Source organism: Cynocephalus volans, chromosome 4 (assembly GCF_027409185.1).
Source record: "Cynocephalus volans isolate mCynVol1 chromosome 4, mCynVol1.pri, whole genome shotgun sequence".
Classification (NCBI taxonomy): domain Eukaryota; kingdom Metazoa; phylum Chordata; class Mammalia; order Dermoptera; family Cynocephalidae; genus Cynocephalus; species Cynocephalus volans.
The window spans coordinates 64,689,059-64,712,066 of NC_084463.1; the positions used below are offsets into that span (position 1 = coordinate 64,689,059).

The 23,008-nt window shown below is 35.7% G+C and overlaps 1 protein-coding gene across 1 annotated transcript; it reads right to left on the reverse strand.

Moving 5' to 3' along the window:
- Positions 1 to 11,166: 11,166 nt before the first annotated feature.
- On the reverse strand, positions 11,167 to 16,792 carry LOC134376170 (tripartite motif-containing protein 64C-like). Its single transcript, XM_063094813.1, has 7 exons — positions 16,382 to 16,792; positions 16,273 to 16,275; positions 15,719 to 15,814; positions 14,760 to 14,990; positions 13,928 to 13,950; positions 12,897 to 12,994; positions 11,167 to 11,714 (listed from the first exon to the last, which is right to left on the reverse strand). Exons 1-7 carry the CDS (start codon positions 16,790 to 16,792, stop codon positions 11,167 to 11,169), a joined length of 1,410 nt encoding a protein of 469 aa, XP_062950883.1.
- Positions 16,793 to 23,008: the final 6,216 nt, after the last annotated feature.

Consider the following 23,008-nt stretch of genomic DNA (forward strand, 5'->3'; position numbering starts at 1 on the left):
GCCTTTGAGGGGTCTTTCTGCGTCTTCTGGTATCAAGGCTCCTGCCTGGGCCTCACCTTCCAGCCACTAGGCAGCTTTTTAACCACCCTGGAGCAGCCCTTTCCTAAGCCTTGGACCAAGTGGAAATAAAGCTTTTTGCAGGAAAAAAAAAAAAAATAGAAAGAAAGAAATTAAAATCAAGCATAAAAGCTGAAGATTATGAAGGGAAGCATTTAGAATATTCAACAATAACGTCTTCTTAGTAAATTCAAAGTACCAATATTAATATACTAATTACATATGTGTGTATATGTATTAACATGAACTCTATGTATTCACTATACATACATACCTATAGCAGCAAACTCTGAATATTTTAGAGACTTTGCTGTAAAATTACATGATTTTGATAACTATCTTCTGAGCCCTAACAATATATTAAACAACCACAGAATATACAAAATAGAAACAATTAATATCCTAATAATCCATAAAATGCTTAGTAGGAATATGAGTTACAACTGGTATAATTTAGTAAATTTAGGATAGTAGGACATTTTTAGTACACAAGTTTATTAGTTTTTAAATAACAATAGAAGAAATTTCCTTGATAGTAGGCTTGATAGATAAGCTTACCCCAGGTTCAATTAATGATTTCTGCACTGATTCTTCCAAAACATCTGTTAAGTACAGCATAAGATCAGGAGCTCACTTGACGCAATAGTAACTTTCACAAAACTCCACAGTGCGGCCAACTCTAGGTGCAGTTCTTCTCTGGAGAAAAATGAACTTGTCTCTCATAGGTCCTTTTATTAGACTCTTTGAAGATCACACCCACCTCTTTAAAGCAATTATAGTCTCCAGGCATTTAAAAAGGTGCTATTAGGTTTATGCAGTGTTAGTAACACACCTCTGCACCATTGATTAAGTTGACACTACACTTAGTTCTAAAAACCAAGGTCTAAATTGTGCATCTCACACATAAATACTCTCATATTAGATGTATGCCAGTAATTAACTAAGATTCATTTAATAATGTTTATTGAGTTTCTTTCGAGAGACACACATTCCTCTAAGTGTTCCTCTAATACATCTACAGGATACTCCTGGAGTAGACCAACAGGGATAAGTCCCTAAACCTTAAATTCTTTTCCCTTTCCCGCACTCTAGGAGAGATCATTGATTAACAAATTAATCCCGTTCTCTTAGGGGTTGGTATCAAATTTACAAATATTTTGCCAATTTCATGGATGAAAAAATGAAATTATGGTATTATTTCAATTATTTTGTCTTCATTATTAATTAGAATTAGCTTCTTTTCCTGTTTACCAGAACTTTCATTTTCCTTGTCATGAATTAGCTCTTCATTGCCCATTTTTCTATTGGGCAATCTATTTTTTTCTGTGTATAAGTACAGGTTCTTGATTGCATTCTGCACACAAATTCTTTTTAAAACAAGTATGACATACAACCCATTCTTCTTGTTCATTGTCCTTACATCCTATAAAGTGGCCATAAGCACTGTGTTAACCAATATTGAAGCATCGCTGCTAGCTGAAATACGGATTCCATTCCTATGAGCCTTTGGCTACAACATTTTCATCCTTCAGTCAATACATAACCTTATTTTATTTGGGTTTCTGTTTAAAGACACCTTATTTAATACATATTATTAATTCATTCACGTTGAACTCACAGCCAACAGCACTGTAACTCGGGCCTTCACAAAGCTTATGTGACACACGTTATTTTCATAAAACACATCACAGACTTCTTGTGCTTAAAAACACTAGACGCTTCAGCTCTACGTTTGAGGGCCATTTTAAACCGTGAAATCAACAAGAAAAAGTGCAAAATGCGGCACCTGATATACTATGAAAATGACACTTGTTTACAGCATGAAAGTTGAAATAGGAAGGCAGATCGTCACCATTTTCAAAATTAGCTGGAAACATGCCTCTAGCAGGACTCAAATTTTTGCAGCTCTGTGCATATCCATGAATAACCAAGAAAGTCCTTTTCATATTGGTTTTTACAAATAAATTGTAGTGAGTAGGCAAATACAGAATTTGAATATTGCCGGTCAACTGTTTTTTTCTTTGTATGCCAGATTTTTGTGTTTTATATGAAAGTCCAAAAAAAAAAAAATCCCAAAACGATTTGGAAAGAGGCTATCCAAATATTTACTGAGACAGCAGTTTTGTGCCAATGGAGCACACAACCTATGGTTGAATTAGCTTCTTCTGTTGCTGATAACAGAGTAGTAGAACTGGGTAATTTATAAAGAAATGAAATTTATTTCTTACAATTTTGGAGGCTTGGAAGTCCTAAATCTAGGGAAAATATCTGGTGAGGGCCTTCTTCCTGGTGGGGTGACTCCCTACAGCCACCAAGAGTATCATATGGCTAGAATAAGAGTGAACTAATCTTCTCACTAGCTCTCCTTATAAAGCCATCAGAACAACACCCATGACCACCCATTAAACCATCAATGGATTAATCCACGCACAATGGCACAGTCCTCATGATCCAATCACCTCTTAAACGACCCAGCTTTCAAATACCAAAATTGCATTTCCCACCCTCTTAACACTGCTACAATGGAGATCAAGTCTCTAATACATGAACTTTTGGGGGACACATTTGGCCTGTAGCAATGATCAAGACAGTCATAACAGTGAAAATAAAATTTATTGGATCAAGGTGCTGGCATTTGGTGAGGGTCTTCTTGCTCTGTCATCTTATTGTGAGAGGCTGAAGGACAAGACAGCATGATCCTGCAAGGGGGAGAGAAAGGCGGAGAGGGAGAACTCACAGCCCCAGTCCTTTTTATAATCGACATGAATCCATTCATGAAGGTAGAGCCCTCATTACTTAATAATGTCTCAAATGTCCCATATCTTAAGACTGTTGCATTGGGGATTGAGTTTCCAATACATTCTTTTTTGGGAGATACATTCAAACCATAGCACCCATATCCCTACATATTTATTTTTCTCTCTTTCTCTAATAGAAACAGTGCCACAGTATACATCCTTGTACGTAAACCCTTGTGCACATCTGTGGGAAATTCTATAGTTTTGGTATTACAGGGTAAAATGTGTGTGTGTGTATACACTGTTAAATATAATTTTTCTTAGGAGAATAATCTGGATGAGGCGCCTGCATTAAGCCTAATAGAGTTTAACCACAGTAGCTGAGCTTTAGTTAATTATAGGATGCTCTGTAACCAATTAACCAATTAAGCTATAACCAATTAAGTTCTTCCTACCCTGAACTCCCATATTCTGTAAACATTGTCAGATCACATGATTGGTTAGAGTTGTCTGAACCTGCTGTGGTTCTGAGATCTGCCCCATTTGCAAGTCATTTTGTTTGATTTGCTTTATTTCTTTCTGCTTTTCTGTTTTGTTTTGTTTTTCTTTGCTTAACTAAACTCAAAGTTTAAAACTTGTCTCTTAACAGCACTCAAATGTTTAAAATTCCTCCAAATTGCCCTTTCAAATAGTTTTCATGTTAAGAATAATGAATACTTACTAATTAGTGGATAAATTCCTTTGAAATTCTGAGGTGATTGAATTTAGCAGAGTGAATATTTGCATTAGGTTTATAATGGGATTTAATGATGAAAGAATCAGGGTGTGTTGGTTGTTAATTAGCACATGAGTCAAGGGAAGGCGTGGGTATATTCAGAAGCCACAAATTTGACAGAATAAAAACAAAACATCACAATTCCATTTTAAATGTCTCTTTACTATGGTTTTATCTTCCATTTCTGCTCCATATCAAACACCTAAAGCAGTTGTCTTGATCTTGCACCCTCTTCCCCTCTCTCTCGGTGCTCTCAGTCTCTCTCCCCCTGCCATTTCTGCTTCTCCCTTTTCTTTTCCCCTCTTCTCTTGTATTTCATCCAGATTATTCTCCCACTTTTCAGTTTTCAGGTAGGTCTTTGTAGAATAACTTTATGTCCAACTATATGCAATACTTGCTCCTTTTCATGCATTCACAACACATACTACTCCAAGAAAAGTTTTCCCATTTTCTCAGCTAGCCGCATTGCTGACTCAGCCGCCCAAGTTTCTTCTATGCCAATCTGGTGAAGTTCTCAATTCTGACAGAATTATTTTTTTTCAGCAAAATGTAAACAAAGGACACAGCTGTTGCAGGAACTTTTGATTTAACCACTGCTGGGATCTGGGGGCCACAGACTGAGGGACTGCAAATGCGCACGCATCACCTCTAAGGCACTGCACTCAAGAGGCAGCATAAGACGTGTACAACAGTAATGTAAGAGGCAATGATTATTTTTTAATATAGTTTAAACATAGACAATCCTGCCTATTTGTTTAAGGAATCCGAAAATTTCACTTATGCCCGATCTGACTCACAACCTCTTTTCTCTGTGTAAAGACCAGCCACATAGGAAAGATGGGAGAAACCTTTGTTGTGCTCAATAACCCAAATATATTGAAGTTCTGAAACCAAGGGTTCTGTATTTGAAATTAGAATTGAGGAAAGCTATAGATGAAAATAAAATAATGTTGATAAATCAGAGATTTTCTTAAAGCTCGATTTTAATGAGGATATTAAAGCCAATAAATCCACAAAATTAAAGCAAAATGTTAAAATGGCATAATTTTTAAAAAATGGTAATATCAAAATGGGCTATTCCTCAAATTCTGTTTACTTTTACATTTTGTAATTTTTTTTAATGGTGAAAGCTTATCACTTAGTATTTGTCAGAAAGACAGTTTTCCTCTTCAAATAATATATTTTATTAAGTTCTACATTAATCAAAAAAATGCAGTCAGTTCTTAAGAACAGATTACTTGGTTTTCTGAAGGGTGGGTTGGGACACATGAGTGAGGGGGTCAGAACAGGCTGCAGGAGGTGGAGGCAGCCAGTCCAGGTGGTGGAGCTGCATCCAGGGAGGCCAGGCTGCAGGGCTGAGGGGAGGGGCCACTCAGAGCCAAACTCTCATGATGCGGATGCAGGCAGCAAGCTCACTGTCGCCTGGTAGCCGGGGTTCTTCTAGTAAGGTTCTCTCTAGAGGTCATTTTGTAAACAGTCATACTAATTTCTATTATTTTTGAAAATGCATTTCCTTCCCTCTAAACTTCCCTTAAATATGAAGTAGGAAATGTGCCCAATTGATGTTACTTACATGAAATTTATTTTCTTTTTTCTTTTTTTTTGTGACCAGTAAGGGGATCGCAACCCTTGGCTTGGTGTTGCCCGCACCGCACTCAGCCAGTGAGCGCACCCGCCAACCCTAGATAGGATCCGAACCCGTGGCGGGAGTGCCGCACTCTCCCGAGTGAGCCACGGGGTCGGCCCGAAATTTATTTTCTGAAAAAGGTCAAGATGGATGTCCTAGGTACCTAACTCTAGAGCTCTCTTGATTTCAGTTTTCAATAATATAACCTCTTATACTTTTTGCCAACTCCTAGTTCTACTTCCTTTCCCCATTTATTTTTTACGTATCTTCTTTCTTTTGTCCCCATTGTCCCAGTTCTGGCCGATATTTATTTTACTCCCAATAGTTTCCTCACAGTATAGAACTTAGTCCTAGAAGGGAAATATGACTGGTATGTTTCAGATTTACATAAGGAAGAGATGGCCTCAGCCCCATCACACCTTATCATGGACTCCTTGCATATTAAGGTGTACAAATGACCTTCAACATAGTTTTAGCAGCTTTTCTGATATTGTACTGCCAAACTTTTTGATGAATCCCTGTTGGTGACTTTTGGGGTTCTCAAGTTTATCAGATGTCCTTTCCCCTCTATATGCTTCCTCCTACAGATGCTGATACCCCACAGATCTCACAGCCGAGCCTGGATTGTCTGCACCAGTTCCCTATGCTTTGACATCACTACCACTAGCCTTTTCTCATTTAACAGTTTTTTGGTTTTTGTTTCTGAAGACCAAACCCTGGAATAATTTTCTTTCAGAAAATTGTTTGCATTTTAAAAATTTGCTGTACTTTCTATCAACTGCAATTGCAGCCAAGGATCTCTCCCACCATTATCATCTACAAAATATATCAAAACAGAGCTGGTTTTATTTTTTAAATTTCATAAGTGACAATTTGGGTCAAAATTAGGTCCATATTCCAGCCAGATTATAGGCTTCTGTGACATTGTAGACTAATTTTAATAACTTTTTCATTTCTTTTAAAGTCATTTATCTTGTCATATATTATTCATTACTTAAAATTTTTTCATTTTAGTTAAATAATGGAAAAATATGGATTGGTGGGAGGTAGGAAGGACCGAATTAATCTACCATTTTCATTAAAACTACCGTGAATGAGGCATTTTACCAGCACTAATCTACACTTATAGATTACATTTATACCTAGTTCATGAATATATAAACAAGGAGACATATGCAAAAACATAATTGTTTTAACCAATGCTAGCTTATTTTAATGGTGCTCTTAGTTCATTTTGTGTTGCTATAACAGAATACCACAGACTGGGTAATTTATAAAGAAAAGAAATGTGTTTGTTAAAGTCCTGGAGGCTGGTGAGTCGAATAACAAGTGAGGCTCTCTGGTGAGGGCCTTTTTGCTGTGTTGACCTATAAGAGAAGGAAGAGAGATCAAGAGAGCAAGAGAGGAATAAACCTGCTCTTACAACAAACTCACTCTCTGGATAATTAATCTACTCACAAAAAATAAGGACTTAATCCATTCATGAGGGCAGAGCACTTATGACCTAATTACCTCTTATTAGGCCCCACCTCCCAACACTATTGCATTGGGTTTTAAGTTACAAACACATCAATTTTGGGGGACACATCCAAACCACAGCAATAACAAATTGTGAATTTTAGTACAGATCTGTCAAATTCCAGTATTAGAGCTGCCTTTTTTGGACCAAATGATGAAGGCTCCTATAGATGACTTTTACTGGTCAGTCTTCTCTGGTAGAACGTTAGTGTCATGAGGTCAGGAATTATAGCATTCATCTCTGTATCCCATGCAAGGAAGACAAGGCTTAGAAAAGACTAGGTGCCTAATTAATTGAAAATCCATGCTTTAAAATCACAAGCAGATCCCCAGTTGAATTTGTGTATCTCACTATCTAGCCTGGGTTACAGACCTTACTACCACCTAGTAGCAAAAGTGGATTATAGTATCTGTTATTTGAAGTTTAAAGAATCATCTCTTTAAAGCTAATTTTACAACTTTAATGTTGAACAGGGCAGTAAATGGCATCATTTGTAACAGTGTTTTCCAAACGCATTCCACATTTTTTAGTTATCTAGAATTAATAAAAAAGATAATCTCTAACAGCAGTAAGAGAATGAAAGTGTATTTTTCATTCTTATCACATTACTGAAACAACCTACAAGACTCTAGAGGCAGTAAAAATATTTGACAACTTCTAGCATCATCAATGCCTTTTGCATTCCTTGTTTGCTTGTTCATTCAACATAAACTCAAACAAAATAAAAATATATTTAAAATGTGTGTGTGTGGGTTCATGTATGTGTGTGTTTGGTAACACTATGGTAAAACTTTCAAAGAGATTTCTGTTAAAATTTTATTTTAATTAAAAGTTTTAAAAATTATTTTTCTCTTAAGATGTTTCATTAGAATTCTCTTAATTTAGCAGAAACAATCTTATCTCTGCCCCAATCCTTGTATATTTTCAGTTTGAATCTGAAAGAAAATTATTTATTCCATTAATTTTTATTTTATTTTATGTATTTCAGATGTACAACATGATGTTTTGATACACGCATACATAGTGAAATAGCTACTCCCATCAAGCAAATTAATATATCCATCATCTCACATAGTTTCCCTTTTTCTGTGTGGTAAGAGCGCCTAAAATACACTCTCAGCCAAGTTTCATTATACAATACTGTATAATATTATTAACAACACTCCTCATGCTGTACATTAGATCTTTAGACTTATTCATCATACGTAATTGAAAATCTGTACCTTTGACCTACACAACTCCTCATTTTCTCCTCAACACCCACCCACCCACCCCACCCCTGACCCTGGTAACCACATTTCTATTCTTTGCTTCTATGCATTTGGCCTTTTTTTTTTTTCTAAGATTCCACATACAAGTGAGATTATGCAGTATTTTTCTGCGTCTGGCTTCTTTCACATATGAAAATTAACTTTCTATATGTCTCCTAAATACAGTACAGAAATAAACTGCTAGTCAAGGGTATGTCCAAGTTTTATATAATTATTTTCCAGCTCATCCACATGTCAAGTTTTACTTTTTGTCATAGGAAAAAACCAAAATTTTTGAATGCAAAAAATAAAAAAAAGGGTTACCAGGTAAATGGTAAATAACTTTTTGGGGGGGACAAGAACCTGGGAAGTCTCAGATTTTTGGAGTAAAGATTGGTAAGGATTCCTAGTGCTTTTACCTGGATTTAATTTCAGTTATAGGTGAGTCTCTGGTATTACCTATTCTAATATAAATTATGAAAGGTGAAGAAAGAGAATGCATTAAATATCTCCAGGAGCATCATTACAATAAGATACTTGGTGTAATGGCGGAGAAATTTTACTGAATCGATACACAAACTGTCCCCATCTCCCAAAATCAAAGACAAATACTAAGTGTCCATAAAGTGGCTAATTCTGCTTGTATGTGCTGGTAAATCTGATTTAAATGAAAAGAATGTTAGCCCTAAAGATTTCTTTGAAAGAGAAAAAATAAGATTACCAACTTCTTAGAAAAATTTTAGCATCAATAGAAAAGCTCAGGAACCATAGGTGGAATTAAAAAGGGATGCTGCGTGAAGTCTCAGTGGGTAAAACTACACAATCTGAAATCACTTGAAAAAAAGGTGAGACAGAAAGAAATTTGTGACAAGCTTTTCTTTCTGATAGGTAATTAAGTGCTGCATGAAATATGTTGGAAGGATGAAAGAAAATTAACTGCAGAATATATATGTGATGCTGAGTGAAAGAATAAGGGAACATTTCTGATAAATATTTTCAAAATTTGTAGAATCATCTCTGTCTTAATCATCCATTTAAGGGACTAGAAGACAAGTGAGATGTGCCTCACCACATGACAGGTCTTGAATAGGAAAACACTTGACACCTTGACAATAGTGAAAAGCAGGGTTTGCTCATTCTTGAATATTGAGATCTGGTCCTAATCTCAAGTAATAGCATATGCTTTTGTTAAAACACTCTCTCACTCTTTTTTTTTTTTTTTTCATTGAATGCTACCTCTTGGGTTTTCTTCTGTTGTGCCAGTCATTTAATTATTTTTTTCTTCTGACCCAAACAATAAAAATAAATTATCTTTTTCTGTGTATCCAATATTCCCAGATACATCTCACAGCTTGGTGTGTCATATGCCCAAGCTTAAACCTTAGGATGGGACCAGAAGTGATGAAGAAATCAAGTCATCCCCTTAAAATCAGATCTCCTTATTCTGTATTTTTTTTTTTTTGTCCAACCTTCCTGCTAGACGAGTCATGGCAAAAAACTGAACTTTCTTACCCACACAAATAAAATTTGTTGTTGAAAATATCAATATTCCCCTTGACCATGTCCAATATTTGGACAAAAATGTGAGACGTGCACACCCTCCAACTCATTTAAAGTTCGGGGTCTTTGTTAGATCAGATTAGCATGTGCCCTAACTAGAGCCATAAGAGCTTTCTACTTGCTCTGATTATCTGTTAGAAATGAACTCTCAGTTTCATAGGATTAAGCTCTTTACAGATGATACAATTTCTTCACATTTTAATAACTATTTATCAGTTATTGGTTCTCTCTCTCTCAGGGACATAGGTATCACATTCTATTATAAAATTTTGTATTCTGCATCATCTGGATTATTCTTTCAAATATAAATTTGTTTTGTTTCTTCTGTTGCATAAGATAATTTATGCCATTTTATGCTTAGTAAGTAATTAAACATGTATGCCAATTTAAATCCTGACAGTCTCCGTTCTTCTACATTCAATTTTCTATTCTCCTATCACTTTATATAGGATCTCCATCTTCCACTAATTTGTACTAAGCATCCCGAAAAGTCAAAATACTGTGGGATAAAATTATGTTCCAATTATATCAGACCACAATATAAAGGAAATTTCTTAGGCTGTGAATCTGGAAATCAACCCGTTTCTTATATTTTCATGACATTATGTGTTAATATTTTCAGTCCTATTATGTTACTTACATTTTTGAAAACTTTCTTAATGCTAGAATCAAATTTGTTTATATTAACTGTTTCATTCATTTATTTATCCACTAATTTACCTCATATTTATTGTATACTATGTTCTATATACTACATTGGATAATAGGAATATAGTAGCAAATAAGACAAATACTTTTCCCTCTTGGAATTTTCAATCTAGTACTAATATGTACCAATAAGGGTTTGTTATGTGAGTTTGTTGACTATTATGATGAGATATTATATTATGTTCAGAGGGTGTGTAATAAGAGAACTACCCTGATCTGTGGAGTCAGAGGATTTTCCTGAAAAAACTTATTTGAGCTGAAATACGATGCATAACTAGGATTTAGAGAAATGGTGAGTTTGTCAGATACTTGGATCCACTTAACTAGGTCAATCTTGAAGAGAAAATAAAAACCCTCTTTTTGTTTAATAAGTTGAGATATACACCACTTCTTTCTTGTACCTCAACAAGGTTAAAATATGCTAGTAAAACACATTGTTTCAACATGGATGAAAAAAACTCACACACAAAAAGCCACATATAGTACAATTTTATTTACATGAATTCATAAAGATCAAAAGTAGATGAAGGGTTGCCAGGGGATGTGGGAGGGTGAATGGAGACTAACTGTTAATGGGTGTTGGGTTTCTTGTCGGAATGATAAAAATGTCTTGGATTTTAATAATTATGATGGTTGCACAACTCTGGATATACTAAAAAGCACTGAATTAAATGCTTTAGAAGAGTGTCTTTCACAATGTGTGCATTTATCTCAATAAACCCTTTTTTATACAAAAAAGAAAAAAGCTATTGCGGATATTCTGGTAAATGCTTCATAATAAAAAAATTATAATAATTTAGTAAACAAATTTATACACTCGATATAGTTATCTTATTTTGTAACCATAAAGTAATTATGTTTCCTTAAATTACAATATGTTCGAAGACAGTCTGGCACTGTCCTGTTACCTCACATAAGGTGGTCTCAGGACCTTAGTTTCCTCCGACATGGGAACTCACAAGTAAATCATCATGAAGCCTGGCTTTCCACGGGGAAGCAAGGCAAAGGAAAGGCGTAAGAGGAGAAGAGAAGAAGGAAGGAAGGAAACTGTATATGAGGGAGCTTTTGTAAACATCGTAAAAGCTCACGATTCCATTGTTGTAATCCAGAAACACCCCAACTCGGCCCAGAGGCCTTTTCACATACTGAGTTAAGGGTGGGGAGTTGGTGGAGAGACTATAACGATCACCCCTCTTAAAAGAAAATAGTAAAAATGATTCTTCAGAATCATGAATGATATCAGTATCGCCTGTCCAGGAATCTTTACAGACTCCCAGAATCCAGCTGGAGGAGTGAGCCAGGTCCACCTCCCAGTAATGCCTACCAGAGGTAAAGGCCTGAGCACCCCATGCCACAAAACTCTCCACTGTCTGGAGCTCTCTGGATACACAGTGATGGTCATCTCCAAATATCATACTTCTGACATTTTCAGAAAGACTCATGTAGCAACTGGCTGTTTCCTTCCTCAGAGGATTATCCACTGCAGAAAGAGGCAAAAATTAGACCAACAAATGGTATCTCTACGTCCTCAGGGGCAGAGGCTTTCTGCCCAATTATTCACCTCATTTTCCCCTCCTCCAAGGGGAGTTCAGACTTACTCATCTTTGAAGAGGATGGGTTAGTAGGACCTCTACAGCACACAGAAATTCTTCAAGTCATAGAGAAAAAGAGAAAATAACAGAAAAGATGGCCATACCACTGTATGAAGCAGTCATTTCATGTCCACTTTTAGATAATTTGTTTCAGTACACACCTAAAACTATTTTCCCTCTACTTTAGTAGAAAACTCTTCTTTTGTTGTTTGTCTTTAGTGGCATTCATCAATAGACATCACTTTGCTGTGATGCAGGTATTTATTAGGATACATGCTGTGCCTGGTACTTTCTCAAACATCAAAAAAATTGATAGAAATCGACATGCACAATTTACGTGTTTCTGATAAGAATATTCTGGCTTTACATTATCTTATTTTTAACTATTAATTATTTTTTACAAATAATTATTAATTATTTACATTGTTCAATCTAATCCCTGTTAGCTCTCTGCTGTCCACGCCTGCTCTCTAGTATGTGCCTAACATGGCTAGGGTGTGTGCACAGACCCCTTGACTTTCAGTTGTCTTGACATTGATCTGATAGCATTAGAATTGCTCTGCTTATGGCAATTTTAGTCATCTTTTTGATTAGACAAAGCTTTCTGATTTTATAAACAGAAAATATTATTTGTACAATGCATGATAAATGCATTTGGAATATCCAACAAATCGAAAACCACTAATGCCACATTGTAAGTATTTACAACTGGAGGAAAGTATTTAAAACTGGAAGAAAATGAATAAACATACAATATTTCTTGCTACTCTGAGAACTAAGCCTTGTAACTCTTCAAAACCACATGACCTGCGTGAATACTCTTTCTTCTCTTCCTTATCTTGTGTCGGATATAATATGTGTCTTGTTAGGCATTTTCAACAAACTGTAAGTAAAAAGTTCAGTCTTGATTATCCTAATATAACTATGCAGAGAGAGAAGATACAAAAGTTTTGGAAAGTCACTTACTACTTTCATGTCAGAAAAAATAAAATCGAAATGGGGATGGCTCATCACCAGAAACCCACTAAAGAAAGAAATTGAGGCCTGATTGTCAGAGGGCTGACTCTTACCTCTGAAGTGGTTCAGCATGTCTAGGATTCCAGTGATGTGCCATGAATTGAGCTCTGGGTTCATTGGCTGGGGCTTTTGCATCAGCACCAGCTCAGTCCTGTAAAGAATGGCACCAGTTATACTTTTGGACTAAAAGCTAATCACATGGTTATTACAAAGGTAGCAGTTTTTAATCCAAGACATTTCATCAGAATTCTCTCATTTTCAGTTCGTTGGTATACATTTTATTGTAAAACTCTTGAAGATATAAGTAATGTTCATTTATTTTTTCTAAATGTAACATATCAAATTCCAAATTCCCCATTCTTCTCAGACATTACTCAATTTCTAAAATGATTGAGTGCCATTTCCTCCCCCACCCCTTACTTTACCTCAGGTAATGCAAAGATCTTGTGTTTACCATAGAGCAGAAAATTCAGGCAAAATCTTTGGGACTTCAGTCAGCAGTAGTTACCAATGATGCAGTTAGTGTCTAAAAGGGAATGTCCATTGAGCCAGAGGCTTTGATATTTTCTGCCAAGCAAGAGAATCTGCATCCTGCAAGACAGCCCTGATCCTGAGGGTCCTGAGATAGCCATTCCCCTCTGAGTTCCTGCCTACAACTGGGGCACGCTGTGATGAGCCGGGAATTGTCATTACTACTCATGGCGTAAACAATGCACTCTCACTCTCATGCTTAGGGAACCTCTTTCCTCTCTTTTGTACCTTCTGCTTCTCTAGGGTAGGGGCTTCCTCTGTGATAACTGAGAATAATCTCCTTGCTAAGATTTGTTGAAGTGGGCCCAGTTGGAGAGGTCGGGGGGATTGTGTGGAAAAAACCCAAAATAGCAAATTGATTTTAGGTATATTTGAACTTGACCACATAAGAAGGAAATTTCCAAGGACAAGGAGCAAGAGTCCTTAGGGACTCTTTTGAAACAAAATGGAAAATAGCAACAAAGAACAATGTTAATATCTCAACACAGACACAACAACTTCATAAACAAGAAATAATTTTCTCAAAAATCAGAGATCTTTAGCATAAACTCACCTTTCCAATATGTTTCCAAAGTCCTGCAAGGAAAAATAAGATAAAGTAAATAAAAAATAAGATAAAGTAAATAAAAAATAAGATAATCATGAAATTTCCATCATTTTGCATTTTCCCTGGTACTTTTCCTTTTTTTTTTTTGTTTAATAATGTGTTTTTTTTTTTCCTTGTTCCTCTCTAGGGAAACATCCAAGGCTATGTTAACAACAGAACCTAAACTAAAGTACGAGGGGCTTCCTCAGTGTGCATTAAGAAGAAAGGAACTCAAGAGGAGACCATGCAGTGTTGCAAGAAGATCCAGGTTCCTAGTTTTATCACCTCCCAGTCTACTTCCAGGGAGAGGTCTGACCACTTATGACAATTGAAACAAAACAGGGAAATATATATATAATAGACTGCATTAAAATTGATTACAGAATTCTGTAAACCTTGAGTTGACAAGAGGCAAAGGCTCAATGTCTTCAGCAAACTGATTTTGTGTGGGACAGCAGAGAGCGATGATCAATTAGGGGACATAAATGGAGCATTTCCTCAGCAAAGTTGACTTTCCTCTGATCACACCGGTTGGCTGTTTTGTATAATCTCTCTGTGTGGATAATACTCCCAATCTCCTGAAGAGCATTCTATCCTATGCTATTTCATAAAATGGCAAAACTCGCCCGGGGATTACCAGAATATGCATAAGTAAGTGATTGAACAAACATAACGACGGGAGACAAGGAGCACATATCACTCAGCTGAGAGAAATGGCATATGCAGGGGACATTTCAATGTCTGGACTGCGTTGCCAAGAAAAGCATTCCCGTGTCTCAGGATGGACCCTCCCCCTCACCTGGAGCAGCTCCGCGGCAGGCTTCTGGCACATCTCAGCCAGCTCTCTGTGCATTTCTTCTAGGTGTTCTTTCTGTTGGGTCATCCTGACTTCACTGTTCCTGAGTTGCTGGAAAGTCTCCGCTGCGTCTCTGTCTAGTGTCTCTAGATGGAGTTGCTCCTCCTCGTGGAGAAACAGATGTATCTTCTGATATTGAATTTTGATCGTCACCTTCCGTAAATCCACATAGTGCTGCAGAGATATTCAGTTAAAAAGATCACATGTCCTCATTCTCAACAGAAAACTTACAGCTTCAGGTATGATTTCCTTACAACTTACAACTTCAAATATATCAAGCAAATCATTTCTAAACTTTCTGCCTCAGACCTTCAAAGGGTCTTGAATATTTTCCAGTCTTTTCTGGCCATCCTTTATGTTTCCTACTCACTCTTCCTATTTAAATCAAAATTTACAGAGTCTGAGCTTCTCTCCCTATGATGCTTCTACATAATTCTTACTACACCAATTACTTTCTCTACTTCCTGAATCTTCTTACTTTCCTGTTGTTCCTTTGCCTGATTTTTCTAAATATTTCAACATATTTAAGTATACATCATATTATATAGATTTTTAAAAATTACTGTATTTTTTCTGCTATGTACTATTCTATTTCTCTTCTCTCCTTCACACTAAAACTTAAGACAGTTCAAGGCTGTCTTAACCTCAGTGTTGGAGAAGGTTTATCCAAACCTTCAAAGTTGAACTATAAATACCTATCACGTCCCGTTTATCCAATATACTAGTATTCTTTGCATTAGTTTGTGTTGATCTGTATACTTGTAATAACTGATGTACCACTTGAAACCACTACTTTTCCTGGGAAGAAACCACTATCCTTTAACATGTAATTTGACTTTAAATAGTATAAGCCAGCATTATGTCAATTTGCATAAAAACAAATAAAACATTTTCATTCTTACCGCTAATGAATGGATTTTACTAGTTTCCTGATTTAGATGGTTTTGCATTTCCTGAGTCATTTTCCGTAAGGTGTCCATTTTCTTTAGAAATTTCTCCTGCAAAATAACCAAGAGCTTTAGTGACAAAGAAGATATTGTAGATTTCATCCCATTATCTATAGGAAAATCTGTGGTGGAGCGAATAGTAGTCTTGAGTTAGAATGGAGTGGTCAAGTTTTTCCATGATAAGCAATTTGATTCTAATATTTGGGATATTAAATGTGACAGAAATATTTAATAGAGAGTTTTAAGTCACCCTGCAGATAATGTAATCCATCTCCTGAGAAATTTGTTTTTATATAATCTTTCTATAAAGGAGTTCTGCTTGCAGCAGAAGCCAGTATTCCTGCTACTAGCCACCTGCTCCACATCCGCACCAATTCCCCATATTTGGACAATGTTCCTAAGGAAAATTCCCTTACTGAGTGCTAAACCCAACCATGATTATAGTATCACATTGATTAGCAACATGGAAAGGACATATCGATAGCTTGGGATTTATATTGAAAAATTACCACCTCCAACATCTCCATTCTCATCAACTTCATTATCATAAGTCCTCATCTCTCTCTCTCTGATTTAGAATCCTATAGATTCCAAATTTGCTTTAGGGGTATCACATACCCGGTATTCCTCCGCAGCACATTCTATCGAACTGTGGCTGTGAGCCCTGTGCTCCAGTGATTCAGAGCAGGGTCCACAGAGCAGGTTTCTGTCCACTTCACAGAAGAGCCCCTTTGCCTCCTTGTGTGCCACACAGATCTGGTCCTTAGAGCTGTCAACGTGACAAGGTCTGGCTTGTCTAGCAAGTGAAGCCAGCCTCTTGAGTGCAATATTGGTTTTGAAGTCTGGCTTCTCTGATATTTCCCTGCACTCAGGGCAGCACATTGACGTTTGGGCTTCCTCCCAGCAGAGGTATAGGCAGGGCCTGCAAAAGCTGTGACCACAGTTGATGGTGACAGGGTCTATGAAGTAGTTTATGCAGATGGAGCATGTGAGCTCACTCTGGAAGGCTTGCAAGGTATCTGAATCCATGTTTCTGAAAATAAAATCGAAAAAAATTTTAAAGAGCGAGAGAGAGGAGATAAAGTTATTCTTGTGGAAGTTATTCTTTGGAAAAAAGCTTTTGGATTGATCTACTTGTCTGCTTGAGCTCTGTCCAATATACACATTAATTTACCCTCAGTAGAAACCTAGGCTTGATAAATGTAGACAGACTGGATTTATACTGTGATACAAATGAGAACGTGAGATGAGATAGCCCTCTCATATCCTTTTTGTTTAAAAAAAAAGCAGTGTTCTCAATCATACCTAAATTACTTGGACAAGCTTAAATCTTGGGGCAGAGGGTAAAAGTTGGGATGATACTAGAGTTATTTGTATTAGCTGATTAATCCAGAAGCACTTCCAAAATCTCTCTGTCTCTCTTTTTTTCTCTCCCAATGACTCCATGATTGTAATAAACAACACAACTCCTAGCCTCTCTGCTAATAGCCCATGCTCTCTGCCTCCTATGTCACTGATGCAGTTTTCCAAAGACGATGAAAAATTGATTCAGTTTACTCTAATTTAATCAACGTTAACTTCAACTTTCAATGCCTAAAACTATAAACAGTTGAATTTATTCTTTTAACTTAAAAATCAAACTCATCCTTTCAAAAAAAGCAAAATGTAAAAATTATCTATTATTTCTAGTTTAGGAAAACAGTTTTCCCAGAGTCAATTCAGACCATCGGAGAGAGTACCTTTACTTTTGGAAAAGGTAAATATTCATCCTACAGTGATAATCAGTAACAATTAATCGATTACCTTTTAAAAAAAATAGATAAACACAGGGCTTTCTGCTCTACACTAAAGAATGCAGAGATAGGTTAATGGACCACAAATTTATCTTTATTTCCAATATTTCCTATGGTGATCAATGCTACTTCTTGGGAGCCTTACCAGTAGGTTGGATTGTTTTTGAATACTTTTCAAATTTTAGTCTGCAAACTGAAGGGTTTAAAGAGACAGCAAATAGGAATTTTACAATGTTTTGTAATGAATTCAACACATTTTATGTTAATGTGTATAAAAACTAGTATATTCACACATTATATTGAACATTTTAGGTGGTTATGAGTTTCATAGTTGCGTAAAAACTGCAGAAAATTATTTTTAAGGCCTAAAAAAAATCTAATAATATAGAAACTAATGGAATAAAAATAAATCAAATAACAATACAACTCAAACCATATATTACAAATGCTCTAGTTACAGATACTTTACATTGATGTCATTTAAAATAATTAGGAGCTACTTATTTGATTAACAAGACCCGAATGGGCTGACAGGTAAATTTAAAGTATTTCTGTAAAGGAAAGTAAGCATGAAGGCCTTTACTCTCAATTCCATACGCACCAGAGTCTACTATGAGCGGTCTCACGACTGGAACCTCTGGAAGATCTGTTGATATCAAGGTCAGCAGTAACTCTCAGCTCTTCAACACCTGGCAGCTGGAAATTCTGTCTTCCCTGGAGAAGAGGTCTTCTCTGCACGAGTGTGCTATTTAAGTGTTAGATTCACCTAAGACCACACCCACTTCTAGGAAATAGATGATTAAGTTATGCAGAAAGGTGTGAAACTCCTGATTGGATTTACAAACTATAGAAAACAACACCGGGGGCTGAGAGTAACAGTAGAGGAGGTTTGTGGTGAGACTAAAAAACGTTGACCTGATGCAGGTTTTTCAAAGGGATATTTTAAATGAAGCACTTATTTCATTAAATAAATTTTTATTCTATAAGAAATGACCTCACAATTTTTAACATTTGGTTTGTTACTCTACTTTTAAATTTATAATTATTAATTAAGTTCCCAGCCATTCTTTATCTGAATATGTCCGACAATAAAACATTAACTGAGATAAACAACAACACATCTGACTGTGTAACTGTATCAATTTAAAAAGTGCATCTAGAAACACAATTGTATTTTAAACTACTGTATCTTTAATAGTTGATGGAATTACTTATAATAATTAACTTGTAATGATTAGTTATATAAAAATAAAATCGATTTTTTGGATTCATTCACCTTGATGCATAATTTGAAATCAGATACTTTACACATGTATATATACATATATGTGTGTGTTCATATATGACATCCACCACAACGTGTGTATTTATATTAAAAATACTATATGAGGCTACTTCAAAAAGTTTATGGAAAGACTCGTACATCTCTTAATTCATGTCTCTCAATTTTTACATAAACTTTTTGAAGCACTTTCGTATATAATAAATAATTATTTAAACAATGATTATGTATATACTCATCTTTAATAAATAACATTTAGAAAATTATTTACAATAGGTGTCCCACACTACCTATATTTTGTTGTCACCTATCAGAGTTTAAGAAATTAGCAATGCTTATGTATAAGTTGTGTCAATAAGTTATCTAGCAACTGGGGATTTATATCCTTTTTAGAAACCTATGAAAATAGTTTAATCCTGTTAGAAATTGGAAAAGTGAACAACTAAATAAATGTCACCATTTAAATATAATCAGATTGAAAAAAATTATAAAAGCTAGCATATCCTAGAAAGAGATGAAGTGTTTGTCCTCTTACCAATATATAGTGATATGAATTAATAAGTTTTCTTAAGTGTCATCTGACCAACAATTATTCTTCAAAAAAACATATCCTAGGAGATTAAGAAAAGGTTATCATATGTGTGGACCTTTCCAAAAACTTTTTTCTTTGAAAACTGCCTCAATCATTTCTTACAATGTTGCATATCATCCACGTAAATAGAGAGAGGAAAGACATTCTAGTATTCTCATTTTTAAGTAATTAAAGGGTCAGTGGTATAGGATACCTTCCTTTAGTGTTGTTAAATGGAGCTTCCCCATAAGAGGGACTTATCCAACATTTGCTTACAACATCACAGTTGTCCCCCAGTATCTGTGGGGAATTAGTGCCAAGACCCCCCTCAGGTACAAATTCTGAGGATGCTCAATTTCCTTATATAAAATGGAGAAGTATTTTATATAACTTATGCATATCCCCTCATATAATTTAAATTATCCCTAGATTAATTATAATACCTAATAAAATGTAAATGCTATGTAAATAGTGTAATACTTTGTGTTTTTATTTGTCTCATTTTTTATTGTTCGATTTTTATTTTTCAAATATCTCCAAGCCAGGGTTGAAATGAAGGGCTAAAATGAAGGGCTATGCCAGGATCATGTATTGAATACACAATATGGTAAATATGTCAAATCTTCCCAAATAGACCTATAGAGTAAATACCTTTCCAATTAATGGTCATATAGAGCTTTTTAATGCACGTGTGTGGAAAAGGAGAATTTGATTTATAATAGTGTATGTGTGACTGGGGCTCTTAGAAGATGCTTGTACTCTAGAGTGTAAGGGACAGGCTGCAACACTAAAAAGGAATTAGTGCTGCATTATCAGTCTTATCAACTCCATTCTTTCCGTACCTATAGACACAAATGAAACTGCTACTACATTGTTGCAAATGGCAGAGTTTCATTTTTTATGGCTAAGTAGTATTCCATTTTGTATATATATATATATCACATTTTATTTATCTAATTATCTGTTGATAAACATTTAGTTTGGTTCCAAATCTTGCTATAGAGCCACGATAAACACTGGAGTGCAGGTATCCCTTTCACATGTTGATTTCCTTTCCTTTGCATAAATACCCAGCAGTGGTATTGCTGGATCATGTGGTAGTTCTATTTTTTCATTTTGTGAGGAATCTCCATACTGTTTTCCATAATGGCTGTACTAATTTACATTCCCACCAACAGTGTATGAGTTTCCTTTTCTCCACATACTCACCAGCATTTGTTATTTGTCTTTTTGAAAATATCCATTCTAACTGGGGTGAGATATCTCACTGTGGTTTTGCTTTGCATTTCCCTGATGATTAGCTGCTCAGGTCATTTGTCCATTTTTTAATCAAAGTATTTGTTTTCTTTTTTCTTTTTCTTTTTCTTTTGAGTCTTAGGTTTTTCCATTAATGAGATCGTGTCTTCTGCAAAGAGGAACAATTTGACTTTCTCTTTTCCAATTTGGATGCACTTCTTTACTTCAGTTCTCTTTCTTGCCTAATTGCTCTGGTTAGGACTTCCCGTACTATGTTGAACAAGAGTGGTGAAAGTGGGCATCGTTGTCTTGTTTCTGTTCTTTCTTGGCCTTTGTTGTGTTGATTCTTTTCTTCTATAGCTAATTTGTTGAGTGTTTTTTTTTTTTTTATCATGAAGGAGTTTTGAATGTTATCAAACGCTTTTTCTGCACCTGCTGAAATGATCATATGGTTATTGTCTTTAATTTTGTTGATGTGATATATCACACTTTTTTATTTGTATATTTTGAACCATCTCACCCACAAGATAAATCCAACTTGATCATGGTCTATAATCTTTTTGATGTGCTGTTGAATTGGGTTTGCTAGTATTTTGTTGAGGATATTTGCATCTGTGTTCATCAGGGATAATGGCCTGAAGTTTTGTTTTTGTTGTATCTTTTTCTGATTTCAGTTATCAGGGTGATTCTGGCCTCATAGAATGTGTGTGGAATAATTTTCTTTTCTTTGATTTTTTGGAATATCTTGAGAATATTTAATTCTCCTTAAGAGAGGTTTTAGGTTAATTATGATAATACATATTTATTACAAATATTTTTCTCAGTATGCTGTTTTCATTTTGTTTACATATCATTTACTTTGTGATTTTTTTTCCCTTAGGTTTAGTTGATCCTAATTCATTCATCCTAAAACATACCTTCATTCCTTTCTGATTCTGTGGTTGTATTCTTCACATTTAACTGTTTATTTTATCTGGAATTTAATTTGGTATTTGACTGTATTTTACCACTGAATTGAATTTAAATTATTTAGAGATTTAACTATTTGGCATCTGAATTTGATTTCTGTCCAAATAGTCCTAAATGATTTATTGAAATATCCAGAAGTGTTTGATTTACTCAAGTGAATGTAGTGGATAGCATATGAATTGAAATATTTTTTAAAAACCTGAGTGATAGTCCCTGACAATCAGAGATGAAATTCCATATCCATTGGACTTTATAATCCCCTTCAGCCTTCCAAAGTTGCATATGTTTTGTTAACATTCTTATCAGATGAGTATAAAGTATTAAACCTGTGGATTAATCTAATCCATAGAGTTACATGGAGAAAGACAGTAGTGTCCTAATACTAGAACGTAACTTCAGTATGTACAGATGGAGCATCCCTAATCCAAAAATCTGAAAGCTGGAATGTTCCAAATTCAGATATTTTGGAGCACCAACATGACACTGCAAGTTGTTCATTCGTTGGCTGATGATGAAATAGCCAAAATGGTTCTGAGTCAAGGTGATTATGATAATAGTAACAATGGAGATGAGTGATTACACTGCAGAAAAAGTGCCTATAGACAAAATGGTGAAAATGTGTGATGGGCTTATTGGAGTCCTAGTGCAGCGTGCATTCATAACAGAACAAGAAGTGATGTCAGTTTATAAAATCAGAGAGAGACTTCTAAGACAAAAACCATTGTTAATGAAGCAGATGACTCTGGAGAAAACATTTTTTAAAAAATCCAGTAGAATGTCTCCTCATCCCTAGAGGGCGCACTTCCTGGTCTCTAATGTTCTTCTGATGTTTCTTCTCACTTAAAAAGCAAATAAGCAAACAAACAAAACAAAACCAAAAACAAAAAATGCTGTACGACAGTGAACAGAGTTGGGATTGCATAGCTTCTGACTACCATTCTGCACTGCAAAAGACCAGCCTCTGTGCGCCTGTAGGTGCTGAAATAAAATCACCCCTGCCGTTTCCCTTCTCAGGCCTGCATTATAGATTAAGGATGTAGCAGGTGCTTGAGTCCAGTGCAATGGTTCCATTTATATTTATTAAACGCCTTCGTGGCCTGCACGAGGTGTTGAGAATACACTGGCCTAAGATAGCTGAGTACCTGGGATCAGGCGTTAATTAAATCACCACCCAGAGAGATGCTCACAGACTGAGACAGATGCTGGCAGGTGGAAGGACAGGGCACGACATGACTCATCCCTGGCTTCATTGTTTCTGATTTGATATTTTTACCTCCCACACCCTTTTCTACCAGGTGCTGTTTCAGTCGGTTCTATTTTAGCAGGGAGGGTCCCTCAGTACGAGCGAGTGTGGTGTGGCTGTCCTTTGGCATTTGCATTGAAGAAGTTTAATT

Bases quoted from the DNA above. Each gene is read 5' to 3' on its own strand.
- LOC134376170 (XM_063094813.1), bottom strand. From the start codon at position 16,792: ATGGATTCAGATACCTTGCAAGCCTTCCAGAGTGAGCTCACATGCTCC. The intron at 14,991-15,718 runs GTAAGAATGAAA...ATATCTCTGCAG, and splicing joins GTAAAATCCATTCATTAGCG to CACTATGTGGATTTACGGAA. The intron at 13,951-14,759 runs GTGAGGGGGAGG...TTTTCCTTGCAG, and splicing joins CTGCCGCGGAGCTGCTCCAG to GACTTTGGAAACATATTGGA.